The 22,947-nt window shown below is 38.3% G+C and overlaps 1 protein-coding gene across 7 annotated transcripts in view; it reads left to right on the top strand.

Annotated features, from left to right (window-relative positions):
- The window catches only part of LOC106052971 (protein ABHD15-like), a 114,964-nt gene extending 97,765 nt beyond the window's left edge, over nucleotides 1-17,199 (top strand). For all 7 annotated transcript variants that reach the window (XM_056006285.1, XM_056006288.1, XM_056006282.1 and 4 more), the window contains 5 exons: nucleotides 2,788-3,112; nucleotides 4,331-4,517; nucleotides 7,882-8,035; nucleotides 10,022-10,142; nucleotides 15,806-17,199. In XM_056006285.1, coding sequence (XP_055862260.1) covers nucleotides 2,941-3,112; nucleotides 4,331-4,517; nucleotides 7,882-8,035; nucleotides 10,022-10,142; nucleotides 15,806-16,518 — 1,347 coding nt within the window. In that variant the 5' untranslated portion in view covers nucleotides 2,788-2,940 and the 3' untranslated portion in view covers nucleotides 16,519-17,199. The remainder of the gene's footprint in view (nucleotides 1-2,787; nucleotides 3,113-4,330; nucleotides 4,518-7,881; nucleotides 8,036-10,021; nucleotides 10,143-15,805) is intronic.
- Nucleotides 17,200-22,947: the final 5,748 nt, after the last annotated feature.

Below are 22,947 nucleotides of genomic sequence, written 5' to 3'. Positions count from 1 at the left end.
ATCTTATTGCTTGTTATTATCGGGTGTTTCTTCCTTAAGACTCAACTTACAGGCATGCGCTTTTAAGCATGTAAATTTTGTATGGCTTTAAAATCTAGAAGAACATAATTAGATTTTTTTTTTCCACAAAAAGATCTGCGGGTTGGCGGGTCACTTTGATTCTTTAAATATGTGGCTTTTTTGAAGATTTTTAGAAAATGGAGACAAGTTCATAACTAGTAAACTGATCGCTCTATCCGCTGTACAGTTTTACGGAAGTATTGATTAAGTATGTATTCTAGAAACAATATAATACTTTGTGTTCACTGTTACTATAGCCAGTTAAATTCAATGAACTGCCAACTGTAAACCAAGAGCAGAATTCTGTAAATAAATTTTAGTAGGAAAACAGGTGTGACCTTAGAAGTACGCGGGGCCGGGTAGTTGGCGTTTCTAGGACAGTGGAAAGGGGTCCAAATTTGAATGTCCCCCACTCTGGGCTCCTTGTATTAAGTTACATCCATGTTATATTGTTATATAAGTTACTGACCCTGACTCATTAGACTTATCAGGCCTCCTTCAGTCGTAGAACGACTATGGTTCATCTCCAACACTTTGTCATGTGACTGTGGAGCTCTATTTTGGAGAGACATTCCCGTTTACCTTATTCATGTATGTGTTTATCTTGTGTGTTCACATTGTCACTACATGTGTTTATCTTGTGTGTTCACATTGTCACTACATGTGTTTATCTTGACATTGTTTATGTTAACCTTGTCATTGCATGTTTTTTTTTTACCTTGTCATGTTATGTGTTTACCGTGTCATTTTAAGTTATTACCTTATCATTGTGTGTTGACCTTGTCATGTTATGTGTTGACCTTGTTGATCTTTCAGAATTAACAGTATCTTCTTTATCCCCGCAATTATGACTGAGACTTCTAATTATTTACTCAATTAGTTTGTAAAATGTAAACTTTTCTTATCTATTCTACAACAGCCTCACTGAAATCTAGTTAGCTAAAATCTGAAGCCTGAAGCCGCTCTTATTTCATCTAGCCCTTTTCTTTAATATTACACAAACCGTCCCCCCCCCTCCCCTTTTCCACTATTATTATTCCTACTCTCGTCTGATTTTTTTTTTCCTTCCGGAAGTTCGTTGAAAGTTGTCATCTCGCAGACGACGACTGACGTCACAGAATTGTACTAACACAAAACTTTGTGGGGTGTTTTATGAATATGATTTAATCGAATGTTACTATCTTGGGGAAAAAATGGGGTGGTGGAAGGAAGCATGGAGGGACTGTAGCCATTGTTGTCAAATATGTCGAGAAAAACCCGGAAGCCAATAGGGCTTCTAACAGACACCTGAAGTTGGACGGTTTCAGGGTGTTTTTTTTTCTTTTTTGTTTTTGTTTAAGTAGGTCATGCATAAATTGGCTTTAATAATTTAGAAACACACATTTAACGTTTTAAAAATTGTGAGAAAACATAAAGAGATCAATTCGAAGACTTTGTCGACTACATCTGATAGACAACTTTATTTAAGGATTCTTCAATCGTGATGTCACGATGCTTTGTAAATATAGACAGAAAATGTTTTGAACCTATTCCGAGAATCGACAAGGAAGCTGAAAGAAAGAGCAAAGAGCAGGGATCCAAATAATGGATGGATTGATAGAACTCCACAGCCCGCTACAATTTCTAGTTTGTTTGTTTCGTTTTTTGTTTGTTTTTTTTAATTTATTTGTGTAATATGAGGCTCATCTGATTCAGGCAGCCCATTCCATTCTCTAATGGCACTAGGGAAGAAGGAGAACTTGTACGAATTTGTTCTAGCATATTGAATAAGAAATGTGCCTCCATCTTTGTGTCTCTTGAGTATTTCATTAGGTTTTTATTTCTTCTATCTGTTGGTTCTTGTTTAGTGTTTTATGTATTATAGCTACTTTACTCTCCAACATAAACACATTGTAATGACAATGTGAAGACACAAGAAAAACACATATATTTAAAGTAAAGTGCTCACTTGAGAGACTTAAGTTTCGGGCTCAAATTTCACGTAATGTGATTTTAATTTTGGGATTTTCGGAACATTCTGGTGTTCAAGCCAGGCACTAGGCCTAACAGCAGAGTTTCTCGCCAAGGCTGTACGGGAGGAGTGATACTTCCAGCCTTGTTACCAAACGGAGTTCATCTCAGGTGTTCGAGCCAAGCACTAGGCCTAACAGCAGAGGTTCCCGCCAAGGCTCTACGGGAGGACGGATCCTTCCAGTCTTGTTACCAAATGGAGTTCATCTCAGGCGTTCAAGCCATGCTGCTTAAACATCGACCATCACATTGTTGATATTTAGCATTAAAGTAGTGTATGTGTTTGCCATAAAATTAGAGGGCTGGATCAGAGGTGTAGTAAGCAAACCGTGAGCCCTGGGAAAGGCGCCCTATTGGCGCACCCCTCCACATTTTCTATGAACCTCACATAGAAATATAGGCTAACAAATAAAATGAATTTAAAAATAATGTGATACAAAAAACTTGGAATGTTCTATCTAATAAAATATCTAAAATAATTTTTTGGCACCTCTCTGCGTGTGGCGCCCGGAGGCATCGTGCCCCCCCCCCTCACTACGCACCTAGACTGGATCTCTTAGATTAACTACGCTTGTTTCGTGTAGTAATATTAGACAGATCTGTTTGGAATCTCTGTAAGCAGTCCGAGAAATATCCCCAAAGCCTGTCAAATTTATGACATTTACTTCGCCATGTTTTTTTTTCTCCTAAAAACATATTCTTTGACTGTCACTTCAGGTGAAACGGACGTTGCGCAAGAGTTACCTCCCCTGTGCTTCCTCTTTTGTCACAAGGCACCGCAAAACAGCAAACCTGTACCATGCATTAAAAGATACGCCCCTGAAGATGTCCCCTAGTGCAGCAGACGTCAGGCTTGAATGACTACTAATTATGATGTTAGAACTGACCTACTTAAGTCTGCTGCCTGGAACTGTCTACCTGGCCATCGTCGGATCCATCGTCTTCTCCGTGGGCGTCTTCATGAAGAGATTTTTTAACATGGCTCCACCGGAAGTGCCGACGCTGTATTACAGAGAGTCATCGCTTAATACATACATCATAAGTAAGTACTTCGTTCGCACAATGTTTAAAATGTTCATGAATTCAGGAGAAAGTCGTAACTATACAGTTCAGATGTAAATGTTTCCATTCTTTATTTCTTACATTTTACGACAATGTTCCAGTGTGTATTTTTAAAAAAGTACTTAGCAATCAAAATAGTGTTTCTCGAAATCAATATTACTAAATTGTTTTACTTTTTATTATAATTTATGAAAGCTAAAATCCAACATACTTTTAATGAATATTTTGTTCCTATAGAAAAATGTATATTAGTGGTTGCTCCTTTCGGTTGAAAATATTAATAATACCTTAAATTCCGATAATGTGTCAGCTAGGATATAACCATCGTCGGATCCGTCGTCTCTTTTTTCTTTTAATTGATTGATCCTTATGTTGTCAGGTACTAGAAATAATTGTGCAAAATTTCAACTTGATACAAGATTAGGTGAAGGAGAAATTATGTGTACACATTTTTTTTACCAGACAGACAGAGATGATATGAGCTTTGTAAAAAAGAAAAACGAAACATCAGTAATCACCTCTTAAGCCTCACTCACAGTTTGTCGATGACTGGCTGATGTTAGAAAACATTGGCTCATTGGTCTAGTCCAAATTTTTTTAAATTTTCGTTTATTTTGTTTTTTTCTAATTCGGAAAACTGAGTTTGATCTGTACAGCGTGGCAGCGAGCTATTGGTCTAAACTGCCCACAGGTTGTGACGTTGCTGGTCAGTGTTGAGTCCATCTATAACGATTGGTCTCGGTGTGATTGAGATCACAGCTGACTTTCTTCTTTGCTTGAGTTTAAAAAACAACAACGTAGTATTTTCTCACCAATCGTGATTCAAAAACTTGTTTCCGATAACGTAGATACTGCAAAACACTCAATCGTGACAACTTACCATTGAAAGCGACTCCAATCCTGGTAAAAGACAGAGAGGAATGAAAAGAAAAGGTCAACACAGAGGCGTAGTGAGGAGGGCCAAGGGGGCAAGATGCCCCTCTAGGGTGGCGCCTTATGTAGTTTTTTTTTCTATGTGATGTTCATGGAAAATGGGGGGGGGGGGGGCATCAATAAAGTTCCTTGCCTAGGGCGCACGTTTTACTCACCACGCCTCTGGGTCATGTTTGGTGTCCCAAAGACCAAGGGACAGGGTGAAGATTGTAAAAAAAAAGATATCGTGTAATGTTTTTTAATTATTTTTATTTTTATTTCCCAGATAAAAGTAAACTGAAGGAGCGCCACTTCTGTCCAAACTACTTCCTTGCTTCACGCCATGTTCAGACCATTTTACCCGTCATTCTACCCAAACCGGAAGTGACGTACGAGCGGGAGTATTTGCAAATGCGAGACAAAGGCGTGATCGCCCTGGACTGGGTTGTGCACCCGCATGTCAAAATGAAAAAGTAGGTCAAATCTGCTAGACTCCTGGCTACATGGGAAATAAAAAAAAAAAGGGGGGGGGGGGGAGGAGGCTCATCATCCCATTTATTTATTTATTTATTTCGACTTCGGATTCACTATAAGTCTCCGAATTAGAGTTTAAATCGTGTGTATTTTGTCATCATGTAAACCTGGTTTCGGACATTTAATCACAGATAATTTTTGTTTTGCTACGTAATTATATATATATAAGAAATTCTTACATAAGAACAATGAAACCAACGAAATTATTGTCGAGTTTGGGCTTTTTGGCTGCCTGGTCTTGCGGTTTGCGCGCTGGACTGTTGTTCGGACTTATCGATAGTCCCGGGATCAAACCCTGCCCGCTCCCATCCCCCGTCGTCCTGCGTGAGGTATGAACTAGGAAGTAAACTATCTACAAGTCTGAAAGAACATCCGAAACATGTCAATCATTTTAACAAAAGTCATAAGCAACTTTTTCTTTATTTGTTTGTTGTTTCATATTGGCAGATAGTGTCTAATATTCTTTTACTTTTTATAAGGAAATCTCAGCATTTGAGCCATGGGCGTAGGCAGGATTCTTTTTCTGGCGGTGGTGGTGGTTTGGGGTGTGTGTGAATGTTTTTACCTTTGCACACACACACACACACACAGAGACATCTTTTTTTTTATTTTTTGAAATTAAGTTTATTTAAAATGTAAAACATTCAATTAAAACCCACTTATTTCAATAATCTTAGTAAGACTGGGGTGTAGCCTGCAACAAAAGCTTCAGAAGATGTATCTTTGTATTGAAATTTTAACATGTTTTTCCTCAAATCATTTTTTTTCCAAACAATAATGCTATAAAAATTAAGTTAATAAAATCAATCTTATTCATACTTTTTTTTTTTACCAACAATATTTCCCTTTGAGGAACTGAAGACAAAGCTACTGCATCCCATTTCATAAGGAACTCTTTTGTGTTGAGTCACACTGGTATACAATACTTTACATACAGAGAGAGAACTGTCTTTTTTTTTTCTTGTTCAGTATTTATATAGTACTAGCCGGATATGACCCACTGCCTTCGGGCCTTTGTTTGGGTATTACTATCTACTGGACTGGACTTAGATCTGTCAAACATAGCGAATGTTCCTTTCACATTTGTTTTAAAACTTTGCCACGAAAATAGAAGTAGATTGTGAAAATGGGTTTAGCCGACGTATTCATATCAAATATAAAGTACTGTTAAAACGGGTTTACCCGATTTGTTATTTGGTTTCGTTCTTTAAAAGAGATAAATTTAGGTATTATATTTTATTTTTTAGTTCCCCGGTTGTGGTAGGGACACTAAACTCACTCTACGGTCTCCGCCATGATCTAAGCCCTAAGGAATATGTATGCCAAGTTTTATCAAGATTGGTCAAACGGTTTTGATTTCTATGCGGGACATACATACTCCTTACATTCTACTTTATATGTTAGATTAGATTGCCAGATTTCTCATGCCCATATTCTTCCTAATGGAGACAATGCCAGAAAATTATGGATTAGAAAAGTGTTGTGATACTCCATAGAGTAAAGCGAAGGTTAATCATTACATACCTTGTTAATCTTGATATATAAATTAATCATTGGTTTCATTGACAGAGAGAAGGTCCCTTTCATTCCTTGTAGTCTATAGATGATTTAAAGGTTTCTGTGGCCTACGGTTAACGAGGGTGTCATGGGGCCAGCACAACGACCAACCGCCTTTACTTTTCCCCAACTAATGTCAGGTACCCATTAGAGCTGGGTGGACTCAAGGCGCCCAAAGATCCCGAAATTGAAAATCCCAGTCTTCGCCAAGATTTGAACCCGGGTCTCCTGGTTCGGAAGCCAAGCGCTTTACCACTCAGCCACCGCGCCTCCATTGACAGAGAATAGTCATTCTGTTTTTTTTTTAGATCTAGAATTTAGAAGTCTTCTCTTTTATTACTTTTTTTTTGTGTTCCTGTGACATCTGAGTATTACACAGTTGTATTGTGAAGTCAACATGTCAATGTTGTAGATATCTATATCTTATGTTTCATTGTTCTTGTAAATCTCATTTTTTTTAAACTAGTTACATCAATATCTTAAACACAACACAAAGGACAACAAAACAAAGTGATGAAGACTTGTGAGGGAGCAGTCCTTGTATTTGAATGTTACACAATACCTGCTTCATCGAAGCCAAAAGTTTTGATTTATATTGTAGAGCGAATACTGTGAAGTCTTATATTTTCCCAGTAAAATTGGTTACACTAACATTGTTATTCTCAACACTGAGGACAACAAAGACTGAGTTAAAGACTTCAGAGGACGCTGTCGTTCTGAGAGCATGTACATAATCTCCACTTCAATGGGGAGGGGAAAAGGTTATTTAGTGACAATTATTAGTTCCTTGATAATTGTTTTTTTTTTCCTATGCTTTTTTTTTTCTTGATCATTTAGAGTGTTTTACATAGTTGTTTTTTTTTTAAAGGAAACCTCATAATTTGCGCTATTCATTTTTTTTTTTTTTTTTTTTTTTTTTTCCTTTTTTTTTTTTTTTCTTTTTTTTTTTTTTTCCTTTCCTTTTTTTTTTTTTTTTTTTTTTTTTTTTTTTTTTTTTAAAAAGGAAACCTCAGAATTTGCGCTATTCAGTTTTAGCTTTATCATCATAGGAATCCTTGGGCTTTATGCCTCTTTTCTTTGCCTCTTTTTTGGGCTTTATATGCCTCTTTTATGGGCCATCTTGCCTCTTTTGTGGGCTTTTTTTTTTTTTTTTTTTTTTTTAATATCATCATTGTAGAAGAATTGAATAGTTTTGGACGTTAAAAACATATGATGTCAGAAATAATAAAAGTGCAAATAATTTGTATTTTGTATGGTTGAACAAATTTAAATACGTTTGCACGTTAATCTTTTAGGATGACCAATGTCTCATTGTTTTTTCCTCTAATTATATAATTAGAACTTGTTCCGTTAATTTTAGGCATTCTAACGACTTGACTGCCTGACTCGGAGGTAAAAACTTTTTGCAGGCAAACAAATATTAAACTTCAGTTAATTATTTTTCTTAAACGCTTAAAATAGCACTGGGATGCCCTGAAAAGATTAGACCATAAATAAGCTAATCAATTTATTAATGCTAAATATATGCGCCTCCAACCAAATCTTTCCCCCCTTTAAAAATAAAATACAGGTAGAAATTATTTTTTCTTTGGAAGATTTTGTTATAATTCTATTTTCTTTAGTTTGTCCACATAGTAGCTGTCCTAAACTTGACATAAAGTCATTCGTAGTTTGTATTCATTGGACAAAGTTGAAATATGTGTGTGTGTTTTTTTTTAATCATTTTTTTCTACTTCCATCACAAAGGAAGACTACCATACTTGTTGTGATTCCGCCGCTGACAGAGGGCGCCTCCCACGTTACGCCCATGACCCACGCTGCAGCGACTCGGGGAATGCGTGCGGTGGTCTTCAACCGGCGTGGACACGGAGACAGCTTCCTGACCACCCCAAAATTACAGGTGAGTTCCTGAGTTCCAGTCTGAACGTTTAGAATGGTTCTCAAACTGCTGTTATGGATGTCAAACATCAACATGCTCTCGCCTTGTTGACTAGAAATACAATTGAGAGAGTATAGTAGAGGTCAAAGTATATCTGAAGAGCATAATCTCAAAGTATATCTGAAGAGCATAATCTCAAAGTATATCTGAAGAGCATAATCTCAAAGTATATCTGAAGAGCAAAATCTCAAAGTATATCTGAAGAGCATAATCTCAAAGTATATCTGAAGAGCATAATCTCAAAGTATATCTGAAGAGCAAAATCTCAAAGTATATCTGAAGAGCATAATCTCAAAGTATATCTGAAGAGCATAATCTCAAAGTATATCTGAAGAGCATAATCTCAAAGTATATCTGAAGAGCATAATCTCAAAGTATATCTGAATAGCATAATCTCAAAGTATAATCAAGGAGTATATCGTAAAGTTAAGGGCGCGGTGGATGAATGATGGAGCTTCCGAACTAGGGGACCTGGGTTCGAATCTCGGTGAACACTGAGATTTTAAAATTTCGGGATTTTTATGGCGCCCCTGAGTCCACCTAACTCTAATGGGTACCTGACTTTAGTTGGAGAAAGTAAAGGCGGTGGTCGTTGTGCTGGTCCTGCTCGTTAACCGTTGGCCAAAGAAACAGAAACAGATGACCTTAACATCATCTGCCCTGTAGATCACAAGATCTGAAAGGGAAACTTTACTATATCGTTAAGTATATCTTTGAACTAACTTTGAAGTAAAGGTCTGGGTATAACTAGAAATGATTGTACGTCTCGAGAGACGGAATTATAAACATTCTCGCGAGAATAACCGCGGTCACATTTAGTCAATAGACCTACTTTGTACTCCAGGTTTGTACACCATCTGCAATCCAGGACTCTTCCCTTAGTGGGAATCAAGGAAATCATATGCCGAAGTGGGAGTCGACCCCGTAGTAAGTTTGTGACAGAGCGTCGCAAGAGGTTTGCGGGACGTGTTCTACGACAAAATGAATTACGCATAATAAGAGTTGCGATGACATCCTAGTACAACTAGGTGGCACACATTCATGGAGATCCTCAGAGCAGGTGGGAAGAGGCTTCAGGCATTACCAGTGACAGATTTTTATGGAAACAGCTTGACGGCAAATGCGCCGAACGGCTCGCGAGGGTCTAAGTCAGTAGGAATAGCACATTAGGTTTTTGAAATAAAACTTTTTAATAGCAAAATAATGAACTGTAGACACCTCAGAATATGCATTTAGTTGGCTTTCAATACCAGAAATAGTGCATGGCGACGGGGCTTCTCCCCGCGCTGGGGGAGCTCTCGGCGCTCCCCCAGACCCCTTGATGGCAACGCCTAGGAGTCTATGATTTTTTCACTAACTCCAGGAAGAATCTATTCTAGGGCACAATAAACGTCTTCCGAAAGAATGAAGGGTTAGAGTGTAATAGAGATTAATTAAGTAAACACACACACGTCCATCCATACAAACATATTTTTTTTTTCGGGGGGGGGGGCGGGCGGGGGGCTGGGGGGTTAAAAAATTCCCCCCCCCCCCACCCCCCGAAAAAAATCCTGGCTACGCCCATGATATATAAATATAGATAGATAGATAGATAGATAGTTGATTGATTGATTGATTGATTGGTTGGTTTAAGTGATTTCCTTAAGAAATGTTGACCGCATCTTCTCAGAACTCCCGCAAAGCCGTAGCCTGTCGTAAATAAAGTGGGTTCTGACTTGACCTTTCTTTTCAATATCCATATTTCAATGACGTATGCTTCTGAACATTTTGTACATTTATCTAATGGCGTAATTAAAAAAACAATGTTAATGTTTGTTTTTTTTACTTTATTTCTACCATCCTTTAATTTTGCTGAAAAAAAAATTTTTTTCATTTTAAAATAACCTTACTCTACTACCGAACGACTGTAATTGCAAATGATCTTTTTTTTTCTTATGCTGCCCTCAGAGTTATGGAGACCCTTCAGATCTCCGACAATTGATCAAATACCTCAAGATGCTCTTGCCTAAGTCCCCCTTGGCAGCCGTGGCGTATGGGACAGGGTGCGGTCTGCTCATGTCGTATCTAGGTGAGTATATACGAAGTTGCAGAGAGAATAATAGAAATATTTAAGTACATCATCTCTGTGTGTACGCTTCTATAAGAATACCGCAAGTAATTGTCTAGACTTCTATAAATACACCACTTTATAGTGTAGGCATAGGCAGTCTTTGAAGTCCTCATCCTGGCTACGGGATAAAATCCTTTCCCAGTTTCCACTGAGGAATTTTCTGGTGATGCGGCAGGTCTGCAGTAGTACCGCCCTTTGACAGGCAACGAGAATGTTCCTAGGAATGCCAAGGGCCTTGAAGGTATCTGTGAGGTCGGTTGTTATTATCCTCTCGGTTGCTATAACTATGGGGTATATTGTTGTTTTAGATAACTTCCATAAACGCTTAATCTCCAAGCCTAGGTTCCCATATTTTCGTTGTTTTTCTATCTCAGTTTTTTTTTAAAATTATGAGACAGTGGTACGGCGATATCAATAATGGGTAGAAGCTTTTTCTTTTTTATCGATGAGCAGCAGATCAGGGCAGGGGCGGACTGGCTATATGGGCATTCGGGCAAATGCCCGGTGGGCCGGTACCAAAATGGGCCGGTAGTGTCACCTAAAGGTCCACATGAATGCCACTTTGGTAAGTATTAAATTGTTAACGGCTTTATAACATTCTCTGAGCGTCGTGTTAAAACAATCGTTTATAGACTCTACATTGTAGGTCCTAAATAGTTCTAATACTAATTTAATTTAAGACATTTTCCAAAATAATGTAATAGCCTACATCCGTAGAGAAGTGCAACTTGTAAGCTTCATCTTTAGGGCCTACACACTTAGCGATGAAAAAGCAACATTGGGCCTTTATGTCTTATAAAGATATAGAGTATGCGTACAGTTATAGATACATAATAAAACTTAACATAACGATTTTGAGAACAGGTAAGCCTAGAATTGGAGGCCCATCGTATGATATACAATTTATGGGCCGGAGTGTATAGACATGCCTGGGCCGATTTTGACACCCAGTCCACTCCTGGATCAGGGCGATTAAAATCTACCGTTTTGTCGGTCAAGATAGGCCTGTCCCAATACAGCAAATTTATCTAAATTTATTAGACTCGAGAACCTCTTGTGGTGAGTATTTGTAATAAGGAGGAGTATCCTTACCGATCAAATTATGTGTCAAAGCCAAGTGCTGGTGTACTAGCTTTACAACTTGGTTATGGCGACCTAGGTAGGCAGATTCCGATAGGGCTGAACATCCTGCCATTATGTGTTCAATTGACTCACCCACATTTCCACATATTATTATTATTATTGCAGTAGTGCAGTATTGATCCAGAATCGATCGTATTATAATCATCGGATTCACCCCTCTACGCCTATTAGTACTACAGATTATTTTTTGTGTTGCTTTTGTAAAGAGCATCTTGAATGCTATGCTCAGTGCTGCCCTATCTTGTTTGTGAACAAGTGTGGGGAGGAGGGGGTTTCCGTGCGGACTCTCAGCAAACCCATCTCAACTCGAAAAGCTCCTCAAAAAGCTCCTCAAAAAGCTCCTCAAAAAGCTCCTCAAAAAGCTCCTCAAAAAGCTCCTCAAAAAGCTCCTCAAAAAGCTCCTTAAAAAGCTCCCCAAAAAGCTCCTCGAAAAGCTCCTCAAAAAGCTCCTCAAAAAGCTCCTCAAAAAGCTCCCCAAAAACTCCTCAAAAAGCTCCTCAAAAAGCTCCCCAAAAAGCTCCCCAAAAAGCTCCTCAAAAAGCTCCTTAAAAAGCTCCCCAAAAAGCTCCTCAAAAAGCTCCTTAAAAAGCTCCCCAAAAAGCTCCTCGAAAAGCGGTCTGTGCCACTCTGAGACACGTTTCAGTCGTTTCTTTACCCTTTTATTCCTTGTGTGTTTCTTGCATGATTCGTTTCGTAGCAGGTTTGTAATGAACTGACATTTATTGCAGCCTCTGATTTTAGAACCTCGGTCTTGAAGAGATTTTCTGAAAGATATTGTGAGAATCATGTAGCTAGTCTCTCTTCGTATAACTGTTATATGTCAATTATATAATTGAACAAAGGAATCGAATGCCCCATTTTGAAACGAAAAAAAAACAAAAAAACGTTAATCTGGCACATACTTGAAAATAAACTTGACTTACTCCATTAGCACGTCCCTGGCCAATCTTTCAAAGGTGGCCTATGCAGGAAGTGACGCAAATGGAGAGAAAATGAGAAAATGTGAACCGAAACCAGAGTGGCTGTTGACAGGAGTGAAGTGTGTGTGTGTGTGTGTGTGTGCTTGTTTTCGTGTGTACGAGTGCGTATCGTTCGTTAGAATATTTTTGTAAAGCGGCTATTAAAAATAGTAGCAATGAACATTCAACGGTGTGAGTGTGTGTGCAGGTCACATAGTTATAATGTCGAAAGAATCAAAATATAAGCAGTGCACTCGTTTTTTTGAAGGTCATAGCGGAGATGCTATTGTTTGAAGGTCATTGCTGAGATGCTATGTATTTGAAGATCATGGCTGAGATGCAATATATTGAAAGTCATGGCTGACCTGCAGTGTATTTAAAGGTCATAGCTGAGATTCAATGTTTATGAATGTCAAGGCTGACCTGCAGTGTATTTAAAGGTCATAGCTGAGATTCAATGTTTATGAATGTCAAGGCTGAGATGCAGTGTTTTTGAAGGTCATGGCTGAGATGCAATGTATTTGAAGGTCATGGCTGAAATGCAGTGTTTTGGAAGGTCATGGCTGAGATGCTATTGTTTGAAGGTCATGGCTGAGATTCACTGTTTATGAATGTCAAGGCTGAGATGCAGTGTTTTTGAAGGTCATGGCTGAGATGCAGTGTTTTTGAAGGTCATGGCTGAGATGCAGTGTTTTTGAAGGTCATGGCTGAGATGCAATGTATTTGAAGGTCATGGCTGAAATGCAGTGTTTTGGAAGGTCATGGCTGAGCTGAAAAGTTTTGAAAAGGGAGATTCACTGCTAGATTACATGTTACTGAGTAGAACGCTTTGGCTCGGCCGTTTTGACGCAAGACCAACCGTCGTAGTAGGACTGAACACTGGCCTGTGACGTAACAACCTGTGGTTAGTAGAGACCAGTAGCTCGTTGCCACGTCACAGGTCTGAAAGAAAGATAAGCTTTTGTTTTATTTTTAATTATTTTAATATTATGATTTGACTGATGTCGGCTTTGTGTATGTATGTGTGTGTTTTTGTTGATGTTGTTGTTGTTGTTATTGTATTTCTTGTTGCTCTTTATTTCTTCCTCTTTCTTTCACTTTCACTTTGCCTCTTTCATTTCTCTCTCTCTCTTGTTCTCTTTTCATTTCTTTTTTTCCTTCCTTTTATTTCTTTTAAACTCTTTTTTTCTCTTTCTCTTTTATTTCTCTCTTTCTCTTGCTCTCTTTTCATTCCTCTTTTCCTTCCTTTAATTTCTTTTATTCTCTTTTTTCTCTTTCTCTTTTTTGTTTCTTTTTCTTTCTCTCATTTCCTTTCTTTCACTTTTCTCTCTTTTTTTTCTTCCTTGTATTCTCTCTATCTGTATAATTATGTCCATACATTCACATGAATACCTAATCGAACATATTACTACATTGTTAATACATATTACTACAATGTTAATACATATTACTACATTGTTAATACATATTACTACAATGTTAATACATATTACTACATTGTTAATACATATTACTACATTGTTAATACATATTACTACATTGTTAATACATATTACTACATTGTTAATACATATTATTACATTGATAATACATATTACTACATTGTTAATACATATTACTACATTGTTAATACATATTACTACATTGTTAATACATATTACTACAATGTTAATACATATTACTACATTGTTAATACATATTACTACATTGTTAATACATATTATTACATTGATAATACATATTACTACCTTGTTACTATGTTTGTAAATATCATATTGTCAGGGACAATTTGCCCACCACTAATACTTCAATGGCAATGAATCTCACCTAAAACTGCGATTCGGCCAATGGGCAGACTGAGCTCTATAGCTTTGGTCAGCAGCCAGTCTAGGGCTATTTGTTGTTCACGGCTATCTCATACTGCTGTGCTACTGTGGACTGCATTTAGTTTAAAGAGTGGTATTCGTCTTCGCGAGCCAATTATCATTTTCAAAATACTCTGCGCAGGCTGGAGGAAACACAGTAGGCCTATTATAGTTGACTCGCTCACCAATGACTAGCTGTAACAGAGTCGAGAAGAGAATACCGCAAAAAGTCGTCTGCTGTAATGTCCACACACTGCACGACAGCAATACCAAAAGAAAAGAAAAGAAACTCTTAATCGGACAATGGTTATGTCTGCGCTAGGTGTGGCAAAATATGTAGGTCGCAGCTGGGACTGCGTAGCCACGAGAAACACTGCATTCCTCGGACTCGAATGCAAGCCCTATCATTAATACTTCAATGAGAAATTCTGAATTTGAATCTCTTGCCCCAGTTCTTTTTTATTTTTTCTTCGCCTACAATGTCTCTTCCAATCACCAATGTTTCCCGTTTAATGACACAGTATGACATTTTTCTTTTCACGCCTAGCTCTGCTGGTACAAACGAACACGACTGTATGTGTGCATGTATTCCCCCTATCACATGTTCTTCACATGTGCCGTGAAATGTTATTATTGGTAATCCATGTGGCATGGGAAACAGTACAAGGAAGAAGTGGGAATAGTTCAAAAGAATCACACACGCACGCACGCACACACAATGATTTGCCTCGCTGCAGTGCGACACTGGATTATATACCAAACCTACAAAGGCTTCAGATCTTTAATGAATGCTAGGAACTGAAGGCATGTCTAATACAGCAGATGTCTATGTGATATACTGCACTCTTCCTTAGACTCCAGGACCGCGCTTTTAGATTAGAGAGTGATATATATTCAGCATTACACACCGGTTACGCCTGTTAAAAGGCTATATATTGTTTACCTCCCTTTCATTTTTATATTGTTTGTTACACTTTCTATAAAACAGCCTTTATTTGAACATTCCCCACTGACATTCTGTTTAGCCTGTGGATTCAAGTATGTGTTAATTGAATTGGAAAGGCCCACACTTTCTCTCTTTTTTGCTCTCGCTCTCTCTCTCCTTCTCTCTCCTTCTCTCTCCCTTTTTTTTCTCTCTCTCTCTCCTTTTTTCTCTCCTTCTCTCTCTCCTTCTCACTCTCGTTCTTTCTCTCTCCTTTTCTCTTTTTCTCTCTCTCTGTTTCTTTCTCCCTCTCTTTCTCTCTCTTTTTCCTTCTCTTTCTCTCTTTTTTTCTCTCTTTCTCTGAAACCCTCTTTTTCTTCGCACCCTTGGCATCGTAATGCTCTCCTATGTAGACTGTTAACTTGATTTGGTATGACCCGCTCTCTCTCTCTCTTTCATTCTCTCTCTCTCTTTTCTTGGGCTTCTCAGTTCGATATCAAAATATTTAATAGGATCTATGTTTCTTTTCGGACCCTTTAATAGGCCCTCACAAATATTTGGCGTTCTAAGAAGATATTACAGGCTCCTTCAAAGATCACTTTCACATCACACTATCCACAAATTTCTTGTAATACAATGAAATAGATTTTTTTTTTTTTTTTTTATCTGAATAAGCTCAAATGTGAGTTTTAAAATATTAGATCTAAAACAGTATTTATTTTTTTTTGGCAGGAGAGTTCGGCTCATCTTCCCTACTGACGGTTGGAGTCTGTATTTCTCCATGCTACGACGCTCCAGCCAGATTCGCTGCCAAGCCTTCCAGCGTTTATGACCTCTTGCTTATGGTCCGCCTTAAGTCTCTCTTGTGCCGACACTCCAAAGCTCTGGCTCCAGTGATTGACGTGGACAGGGCGGTCTCCACCTGGAGTTACCCTGACTTTCTCCGTAACGTCTACGGAGCCCTGTACGGCCACGCCAACATGGAAGAGTTCTGGGACATGAACGACCCTCTCCGCGATGTGGACGACATTGAAGTGCCGTTCCTTTGCGTCAACAGCCTTGACGACCCCATCTGCGCATGCGCTGACATTCCTTACGATCTCTTCAAGTGCTATCCCAACTTTCTGCTCGTGACGACCAGCAAGGGAGGACACTGCGGCTTCCTGGAAGGGTTCCCTCCAAAAAGCTGGTCGGACAGCCTCAGTCTGGATTACGTCGAGGCGTCCGTGGAGCTCACCACGAAGCCTTCCCAGCAGTCCCACCACCGTCCGCGGTTCAACACTGTGTCCGGGCAGTGCTACTCCTACTGCAACGGAACCGCTGTTAAATCGACGGCAAGGACAAGCAGGACGTACCTTCAGGACATGCGCCAAAAGGGCATGTCCTCCAAGACCGGCCCCGCAAGTATTTATAGAAAATCAGGAACAGAAAGATTCACTATATAACATGTATATCTCAAGGTTGTACATAGCCCATTGTAAATTAGCATAATATATTTTTACACTTTAAATTAACTATTGTGATATTTCATTTAAAACAAATACGTGTCAAGACTTCTATTCCACTTCCATGATGTGAGACGTCATGAAACAAACTTATGTTTTAATGCGGTATTTCCTTTTTTGGAATTGCTTTTGTTATTTGACTTCTAGTTCGGTGTTTCGATTTCTTGTTGATTACAAAAGAATATTCATTTTGTACTCTAATGTCTACGAAGTCAAATTTTCGGAAACATTCAAAGAAAATAATGGACAATCTTGTAGCTATTATATATGCTTTGTGTTTACTGTTTTGGGGGCGGGGGGGGGGACATCTCTGGTTATTTTAAAGACACCTGCCGAGATGCATCACTTGTGTAACTTTAAAAAAAAAATGTCATTATAAACTTTTGTACTATTATTTGAAACCTTCATATTAATTTATATATAGTCTATGATTTAGACAGGAAATACACAAACAAAATTAATTGGAAATGTCCAGATATTAATTCATAGCACTTCAATAACTAGATCTGGGTTTATACGTTTTTCTACGAATTTCCATTGCATACAAGTCTTTTTAGTATAAGTTTAAATTGTACCAAGATACTTTTTCTGCGAGTTTTGCTTTATGTAGTAACCAATGGATATCATTCAGACAAAACTTACCGTTTGAACCTATACTAATCCTAGACTAGACTAATCTAGGCTTATCGAATGTTCTGCACTTTACGGGGCCAAGAAAAAAGTTTAGTTCTATCCCAACCAAGGGCGTGGCTAGGAATTTTCCATCCTTTGGGGGCCCGGGGGCTTTACCTCTTTAGGGGCCCCTGCATTTTGCGTAATATTTAATTTAAAAAACACTAGTTTCAGGGCATTCTCCCCCCCCCCCTCCTCCTCCTCCCCCACCCTAGCTAGGCCACTGATCCCGAATTCTTACCTTTAACCCTATTCTTTTCCAACTATCTTCAAAACAATGGTCCAGTTTGGGTGTTTATTGGCTGATGAAATAATTGAGTTGATACATTTTAAAGTATGTATTAGCTACACAGTTTCTATGTGGTCTATTGATCTACCAACTGAGATATTTATTCAACTGTTATTATCTGTTGCTGTACAGACAAAATGTTGTCCGTGTTCTGTATATATTAGCCACATGCTGTACATTAAATTTAGCTTTATCTTTACCATCATGAAACAACCTTCTGTAATATACATATATTTGTTTTTAACTATTGTGAACTATTTCTTGCTGTACATGTAAAAAAGGTAACCCAATATGAGTCTTGCGGAAGCTTTTTTTTTTAAAAAATATATGTCTATTAACTTAAAGTAATCAACCTTTGGCAATATATTATACCCAGGGCCGGATTTAATAATGTGTTGGCCTCAGGGCCAGATTTAAGTATGTGTAGGCCTCAGGGCCGGATTTAATTATGTGGAGGCTCCGAGAAAGGATTTTTGTAAAGGCCACTGCAAAGTTTCAATAGCCTTAATAAAGATCGACTTATGAATGAAAATACTCATATCTACAAGCGTGCTATATTTTAGACGAAAAAAGAGTTCTTGTACATTTAATCATACTTTGCTTTAAAAAAAAAATAAGCATAGTATCGCAATGGTGGTCTCGACGTGCTGGTATCGCTATGGTGGTATTGCCATGGTGGTATCGCCTGCATCCCAGCTTCAGAATCCATGCCTGAACACTATGTTTTAAAACATGAGTGCACTGTGGATGTACCTGGAAAAGCCATTGACATCATTTTGAATGTTAATATCTTAGAGACTAGTATTAAGTAGTAAAGGATTTACTTGGAAATGAAAAGTATTTTTTTAAGTTCATTTAAAGAAAAAAAAGGAAAATGTTTGAAGATAATTTCATCCTACCGCAAACCTCCCGCAGGACGACGAGGGATGGCAGCGGGCAGTAATTATCGATACCACCCTAACCCACTAGCGGATCCAGAACTTTGAAGTGGGGGGGCGATTTTTTTCCAAACCCTAACCCTAACGCCCAGTAAACCCTAACCCTATGCATAAACGTGCGTACACACACACACATACACACACACACACACATATACATACATATATATATATATATATATATATATATATATATATATATATATATATATATATATATATATATATATATATATATATTAGAATTATAAAAAAGCAGCATTTCTCAACCTTCAGCGAAAAACAAAACAACTGGGGCAGCGCTATAAGGTTCTCTTTTGGGGTTCTTGCTTTTTTCACTACAGAAATGCATTCTCCTGACAAGTACAGCTCTTTATTCATTAATGGATTTCGGAGCGAAGCCCCGACACCAAAAGCGTTTTCTTGCATTCTTCACTGCAGAAACGCATTCCCCTGACAAGTACAGCTCTTTATTCATTAATGGATTTCGGGGCGAAGCCCCGACGCCAAAAGCGTTTTCTTGCATTCTTCACTGCAGAAACGCATTCCCCTGACAAGTACAGCTCTTTATTCATTAATGGATTTCGGGGCGAAGCCCCGACGCCAAAAGCGTTTTCTTGCATTCTTCACTGCAGAAACGCATTCCCCTGACAAGTACAGCTCTTTATTCATTAATGGATTTCGGGGCGAAGCCCCGACGCCAAAAGCGTTTTCTTGCATTCTTCACTGCAGAAACGCATTCTCCTGACAAGTACAGCTCTTTATTCATCAATGGATTTAGGGGCGAAGCCCCGACGCCAAAAGCGTTTTCTTGCATTCTTCATTGCAGAAGGGCCTTCTCCTGACTTCTACAGCTCATTATTCATCAATGGATTTCGGGCGAAGCCCCGACGCCATAAGCGTTTTCTTCTTTTTTCACTGCAGAAACGTATTCTCCTGACATCTACAGCTCATTATTCATCAATGGACTTCGAAGCTCATTATTCATACTATTAAAAAAGGACCTTTTGAATAATGTTGTACTTGAAAATGATTTTAATATGAATTTATAGGCCCTTAATACATTGCAAATAAAACCGATTTGTTCCTTGAAAAGATAAGATACCCCACATATTTAGATTTTGGCTTTGGGGATCGCCGCCGAAAAAAAAATATTATTCAATAAATAGTATTCAATATGATTAAAGTATAAATTGTGAATTATAGTCCCAAATTTATTTAACTAGAAAAATATCAGATTGAGTAAAAGTTGGTAAAAGGCGACTATGACAGTACTATTTGAGTTTAGAACTCATCTCAATCATGGCTCTAATACTGAAAAATTTCGTTTGAATTCTAACTTTTCCAATGCAAAGTCTTACTTAAAATAATTATGATCGCCCCTACCGCCCCCCCCCCCTGGATCCGCCAGTGCTAACCACAGTCTATTGCTCATACCAGACGACCAGGCAGCCGTTAAAGACATTCAAAGAAACTAAAACCACTTGGTCAATTGTTTTCTTCCTTTGTCCACGTATTTCTACATAGACGCTAATTTAGCTCAGGATAGGCAAAATATTCCCAACCCTTAAATAAATAAAATTCTATTGCGTTTATCAGAAATATTTTGGTCAATGTTTTCTCACCAGGTCTGGGTCGGTATCCGCTCGTAGTTCGACCTCACGACCTGTAACGTCTAAACTGCCCACAGGTTGCGACTTTGCAGGTTAGTGCTCAGGTCTTCCATAACGATGGGACTCAGCCAGAGGCGTGTCATATGAGGCGCTCATTTGCACTGGCAATCTTTCCAGTCATAAAAATACTCAGAAGTAACTCCCATGAACAATACTGCTTTTGTTTGGTACACATGTATTGCTGTTTGTGTGTCTCCTCCATTTGTACATGTATTTTTTTACCTTCTACATGTGGTTAAGTTATTCAAATATTAGGCACTCGCTGCGTTTACTACATTTATTGTAATATCTAATTGAACACTAAAAGGGATAGCCCTTTGGAACTTATTGAGAAAAAAAAATTTATAGTGACAGAAATAACAATTAACAAAAATAAAAACTTTTTTTTAAAAAGGACAATCCTCCTTTAAGAAGATGATTTTTTGTAAGTTGATTACTTTGCTTTTCATAATCATCATCATCCAACTCCTTTTGAGTGAGGGCTTGAGAGGCTCAAATCCTCTCTTGCAAAAGCCCTGGACAGAAACCCTGCTGTCTTGCGTAGTGCATAAATGTCGCCATACAGGTCGAGAATTTTTGGTTTCACAGACCTGTCCAGACGGAGATCAGCAAGTCTGGGGCAGTCAAACAGAATATGGGCACGGTTCCTCTTCTTCCCCGCAGCGGGGGCACCGTGAATCGAAATTTAGCCTTAGCTGTGAGAAATATGAGCCAACAGGACAACGGCCTGTCCTGCACTGTGCTATAATAACTTTGACTGTTGCAATTTATCGTTGGCAAAAGAATTACTAGCTTGTTGGCCACGCTGGGAAAGCTCTAGTTTGAAGTTTATAATTTTTCAAAGTAAAAAAAATTGATTGGGCTAGCCTCCCTAGAGAACTACACGTCTTCGGGTATTTCCGCATGAATGGAAGAGTTTGATCAATGAATGTTCAGGAAAGTTTTGCGCATCGTCTTCTAAATTTAGATCTGAATGTCTATCTTTGGAATGTTATAAAGTGTAAGTAGATCTATACATTCGCTTAACCAGGATTCTTTCTCGGGGACGAGGGGTGGGGAATGGGTCGGTGTAAGAAATGTTTTTTTGTTCTTAAAATCTAACATTCATTTCTTATGAAAAGAAAAACCATCGTTCTAGAAGTTGTATAAAGGAGGGAGGTATTGCCAATTCAAAAACATTATCTGTAATGTTTTCCCGTTTCTTAGTTGTGATTGTGTTAGTCAACAATCACAAAGAGGAGTGTCTCAACCAATGGGCATCAGGAAACACAGGCAGAGCCATGTACAAAGAAATGACTATGCCTAACAAACTGGACAGTATTAACTTCCTCCCCCGCAAAGAACAATCTACAATTTTCCAACTTAGAACAGGACACACACCTCTGTTCAATTACCATCTGAACAAAATAAATTTCACACAACTCCCCCTTTGTAGACACTGCGCCCGCCCTTATGAAACCGTAAACCATATCCTTTTTGAATGCCCCTCCCTAATCCACCCAAGGCAGACCCTACTACCACTACAGCCCAACATAACCAACACCCTGTACGGCAGTGCTGAACAACTTAAGAAAACTGCACACTTTTTTTTCGTTGGCACAGTCTGCAAGAGAGCTGACAGCTCAGCAGCAAAAGGCTGGCTAGAAGAAGAAGAAGTTGTGATTGTAGCTCAAGTTCTAACTACCTGGTTGCTATAAGCAACATATAAAGGATAAGATTAGTAGGCCTAGTTTTGTTAGGGTCTGTTAGGACAGGGCGTCTCATGAAATTCAGGCTGTATTTATGATTTGAATGAAAGGACAAATCATTGAGATGTACTTACAGACTTATTACAATTCCCCATTTTCAAGACACAACCTTGTGGAGTGAGGAAGGTGAAAACTGGACACGGATCTCAAGAACGGCTCTAACGATTTTACTTTGAATTTAACAGTTGATGTATATCGCTGAGGAAAAGAATGACTAGCTGGTTTGGGAAAACTCTGGTTTGACCGTGTTATAGTGTTTCAAAGTAAAAGAACGAAATTAAAATTTGGCTCTAAAAAATGGCGCGTAGTCAGCCGTAGCGATAACTGAGTTGTTTACTCAAGTTAATGTTGCATTCACTTATTATTCAATCTTTGCTTTATATTTCTACGTTCTAAATCAGAAGTTTAAGTAAATCTACATCTGGTACCAATAATTAATTATACATTAATAGAAATGTAGCTTTAGCTAAGTGGCTAACGTGGTTGCGGCATCGAGCTGACGGGGCTGAAGTACGAGTTCGATACCCCGCTGGGACAAAGATTTTTTTTAAGTAATTTTTAATTTTATTTTTTATTTTAAGTTGTATAGCGGAGGTACTGTCTTTTTTTTTTGTATTGTGTTTTTTTTTCTTGCTTTAATATACAGACATGCTCGTAATAATGACATTATGTGGAATAGTAAAACTGTGTGTGTGCCACTGAGAGCAACGGGGTTCAAGTCTGTGATAACCTGTCTTGTTTACTGCGTGTAAGTATTGTGGGACGCTCGGGCTACAGCCTACTTGACATCATGTGATGTCTGCTGTGTCACTTGTACCATAAACCTTATTTGCCATTTTATTGTGATACATTTTATGAAGCTGATGAAAATAATTTACATTAAAACCAATATATTACGATTAATTTCTAAGTCTCTTTTGTTGTTGCTTTTTTGTTGTTGTTTTCTTTGCATTTGTTTCGTTTAGCTTTCAGTGTTGTTTTTAATCAATCCAACCTACTTAAGACTTTGATCCTCCTCCACAGTTTTAGTGCATAGGGCGGCAAACTAT

This window comes from Biomphalaria glabrata, chromosome 12 (genome assembly GCF_947242115.1).
Source record: "Biomphalaria glabrata chromosome 12, xgBioGlab47.1, whole genome shotgun sequence".
Taxonomy (NCBI): domain Eukaryota; kingdom Metazoa; phylum Mollusca; class Gastropoda; family Planorbidae; genus Biomphalaria; species Biomphalaria glabrata.
Note: the sequence above shows the minus strand (reverse complement) of the source record. Positions and strands in the feature narration are given on the sequence as shown.